Raw genomic sequence first — 3621 nt, forward strand, 5'->3', positions numbered from 1 at the left:
CCCCTTTTGTCATTCAATCTAATATACGTTCCATTGAAAATATCATAGCTTGAAAAAAAAGTTGGAAATGTTATCATTAGTGAGAGAGTGAATAGTCCAAGATAATTAGATTACGAAAGTGAAGTAGTATTAGAATTGTTCTTTAATAGATTGACTCGTAAACTAGGAAAATTAGGAACTGAATCCTCTTCACACGTAATGGTTTGACAAGGGAAACTCAGTGGAAGTCGGAAGGGAGCTGCATGCCGTAACCCTTTTTATACGATTTGGGTGAAAGAAAACTCGTCACTGTCAAACTGAAGGAATTGGCAAGTAAAACAAAAGTCTTCCCTATATCCAAATATCCCTGCACAGGCACAAGCTCTGCACATCTTTGCAGAGAAAAATGGGTGCTTGTTTTTCTTGCAGATCATCGTCAGCAGCGTTCAAGAGCATAAGAGTGGTTCACTTTAATGGTTTTGTGGAGGACTTCGAAAACCCAGTTTCAGTTAGCCAAGTCACTGGAAAGCCTCCAAAGCACTTCGTATGCACCCCAGCTCAGCTTCTATCCACTGCCACTGCCACTGCCTCCAACCTTCTAAAACCTGATACCCAACTTGAACCAGGCAAACTCTATTTCTTGCTGCCATACTCAACGTTACAAGCTGAGATTTCCCCACTGGACCTGGCCTCCATAGCCAAGAGGCTAACCAGGGTAGCAAAAACTAACCGATCCCAGCCTAAGTCTTCCAGAGCTAGTCCCTCGATAAGTCCATACAGCTCGAGCCCTGTACTGAATTCACCATCCAGAAGTCCTAGCCGGTTTGGGGAGCCAGAGACGAGCATGGTGGCACTTGGTGCTACACAAATGTCCTCTAGAGCGCGGCCTTGGAAGCCAATATTGGACCCCATTAGAGAGAGGTCGTTCAATCGTAGAAGTGAGTCAGATTTGCAAGAAAAGCATTCAGACACGGAAATAATATATCATTTGAATTAAGAGGTAGGCTTGTATTATTGTGTAAGAGATTCAAAATGGTAGTAGTTTTTCCGTGATGTAATTGGAAAAATGAAGTTGTATCTCAGTTTGAGATTTAGCTTGACTGATCTTAAAAATGGCATATCGCCATAAATTGGGATTTAAGCTCATTTAATTCTCAGAGACTTTAATTCATCAATGGAGGAGTAAAGGGAATAACATCACTCGAACTCGAAGGACGGACAGATCATTCTTGTAAAGGATCTCATCTGATTTGTCGTGTAATCCTTTATAATATTTAGCAAGGTCTTGTGGTATTTCAATTGCAGCTATATAATTTCTCTGAACTAATCCTTCAGTTAGATTTTCATGGTGCGTTACAGTTTTTTTTTTTTTTTCTCAAAGGGTCTAAATAAACTTTGGTAGGGACCAAAGCAATGCATTCATTAGCCCAACTTCAACTAATTGTTGAAAAAGAAGATCTGTATGGTAGTGCTCGGAGAAAGGACCAAATTCATTTAATTCGGACACCAAAGAAGAGGACTCATTATGATCAGGTACAAGTGAGGCAGATATCTCGACATTCACAAGGCATATAAAATTCTGTAGATTTTCTAAACAGAGCTTAAGAGCATTTGTATTGGATTCTTTATAAATTTTTCATAATCTAATTAAAAATTATATTCTCTAAAAAAAGTTTCTAAATTTTATTCATTTTTTAAAAACTTCCTACATCTCATTCTCCATCCCTATCTCTATTTTATTAAATAATATTTCTCTATTTTTTTATTATTTTTTTCTCCCACTTCAATTTACAATCTTAACTACCAATTATTTTATCTTATTATCTTCTTTTCAAATATTACATTCTACTAAATACTTATACGATTTTGACTACTGGATACAGTATTATTTTTCAAACCAAAATCCGTATTATAAAAATAGTAATTTTTATTTATATGTGCATTTTTTTAATTTCTGTAACGGTAACATTTTTTCTCATTTCTCTAACGGTAAGATTTTGAAGACTTTCTCAAAATCTATCAATTTGAACTCCTACCTCTAACCGTAATTGAATTTGTCTTTTCTCCAAAGGTAACTTTTTTTCTCCAGTCTCAAACAGTAACATTTTTTGTCCTATATGTAACGGTAATTTTTTTCTCTAAAAATACGTATTTTGCCTTCATTCACATTCTAACTATCTCAAATCTCATTTCATCTAAAGAACCAAATTTCAACAGTCTCCCCTAATCTCTCATTCCCTTCATCAAATGGATCGTACATTCTTTCGCAAATTACTCACATACTTATCATCTGAAAATGAGCTGGATGTTGTTCTTAATGACGAGACTGATGGACAGTCATCGAGGCATCGTGCCAATCGCCAACGCAGTAAGTTTATTCGGTGTGATCATATTTAAAGCACGAGCGCCTATTTCATGATTATTTCACAAAAAATCAAGTATATCCCTCGAATCTATTTCAATTGAGATTTCGGATGAGCCGTCTCATATTTCTCCGTATTCTAAATGATGTAGTTTTACGAGCCGTACTTCGTCCAGAGAAGAGATAATGTCAGAAGACTCGGTTTATCTTCTATGCAAAAGATAATCCCAGCACTTAGAATGCTGGCGTATGGGGTTATTGAAAATTTTATGGATGAATACATACGTATTGGTGAAAGCAACGCAATTGAGAGCCTTCAAAAATTCTCTGAGACAACAGGAAGTGTTTTTTCAGATAAATATTTACGGTCTCTAAATGCCAATGATATTGCTTGATTGCTTGCGGTTGGGGAACAATGAGGATTCCCAGGAATGCTAGGAAGCATTGATTGCAAGCATTGGAATTGAAAAATTTATCCCACAGCTTGGAAATGTATGTACTCTGACCACATTCATGAACCAACTATTATTTAGAAGCAGTTGCTTCATATAATCTTTGGATATGACATGCATTTTTTGGTATGTCCGGTTCACATAACGACATAAATGTGCTAGAGAGATCTTTTATTTTCACGGAACTTGCCCAGGGGCATGCTCCTATAGTCAATTACACAATTAATGACAACCACTACCAGATGGGGTATTACCTTGCGGATGGTATTTATCCTAAGTGACGAATTTATGTGAAGACGATTTCATCACCACAAGGGAATAAGAAATTTTTTTTTTGTGAAAGTACAAGAATCCGCAAGAAAAGATGTCGAACGTGCATTTGGGATACTTCAACAACGATTTGCAATCATTCGTGGATCTTCCCAAATGTTCAAAGTCAAGGAACTAACAAATATAATGAAAGCATGTGTTATTTTACATAATATGATCATTGAAGACGAGCGTGATGATAGTGAGGGTCTGAATATTGAGTATGATCAACTTGATGATGAACTCTCGAAATTGTTGCGCAATCATACAACTGAACTTACGGACTTCATCCAGCGTCATCATCATATTAGAGACACCTCGGCACATCATCAGTTCCAAGCAGATCTAATTGAATATCAATCGCTATTATATTCCCAACAGTAGACATGTCGCATAATTGATTGGTATTTCCTTCATGTTATAGTAACTATATTTGAGTTAATCAAATTTCAATTCGTATTTCCTTTATGTTAGTATAAACTATATTTGAGTTAATTAAATTTCCATTCGTATTTTCTT

The 3621-nt window shown here is 36.0% G+C and overlaps 1 protein-coding gene across 1 annotated transcript; it reads left to right on the forward strand.

The window, feature by feature from the left end:
* Nucleotides 1-385: 385 nt before the first annotated feature.
* Nucleotides 386-976, forward strand: LOC109003080. Its single transcript, XM_018981052.1, has one exon. The coding sequence runs from the start codon at nt 386-388 to the stop codon at nt 974-976; it is 591 nt and encodes a 196-aa protein (XP_018836597.1).
* The last annotated feature ends 2645 nt before the right edge of the window (nt 977-3621 follow it).

The sequence above is a fragment of the Juglans regia genome, chromosome 11, assembly GCF_001411555.2.
Source record: "Juglans regia cultivar Chandler chromosome 11, Walnut 2.0, whole genome shotgun sequence".
Taxonomy (NCBI): Eukaryota; Viridiplantae; Streptophyta; class Magnoliopsida; order Fagales; family Juglandaceae; genus Juglans; species Juglans regia.

Excerpts from the sequence above, each read along its gene's own strand:
- LOC109003080 (XM_018981052.1), top strand. The coding sequence starts at position 386 with ATGGGTGCTTGTTTTTCTTGCAGATCATCGTCAGCAGCGTTCAAGAGC.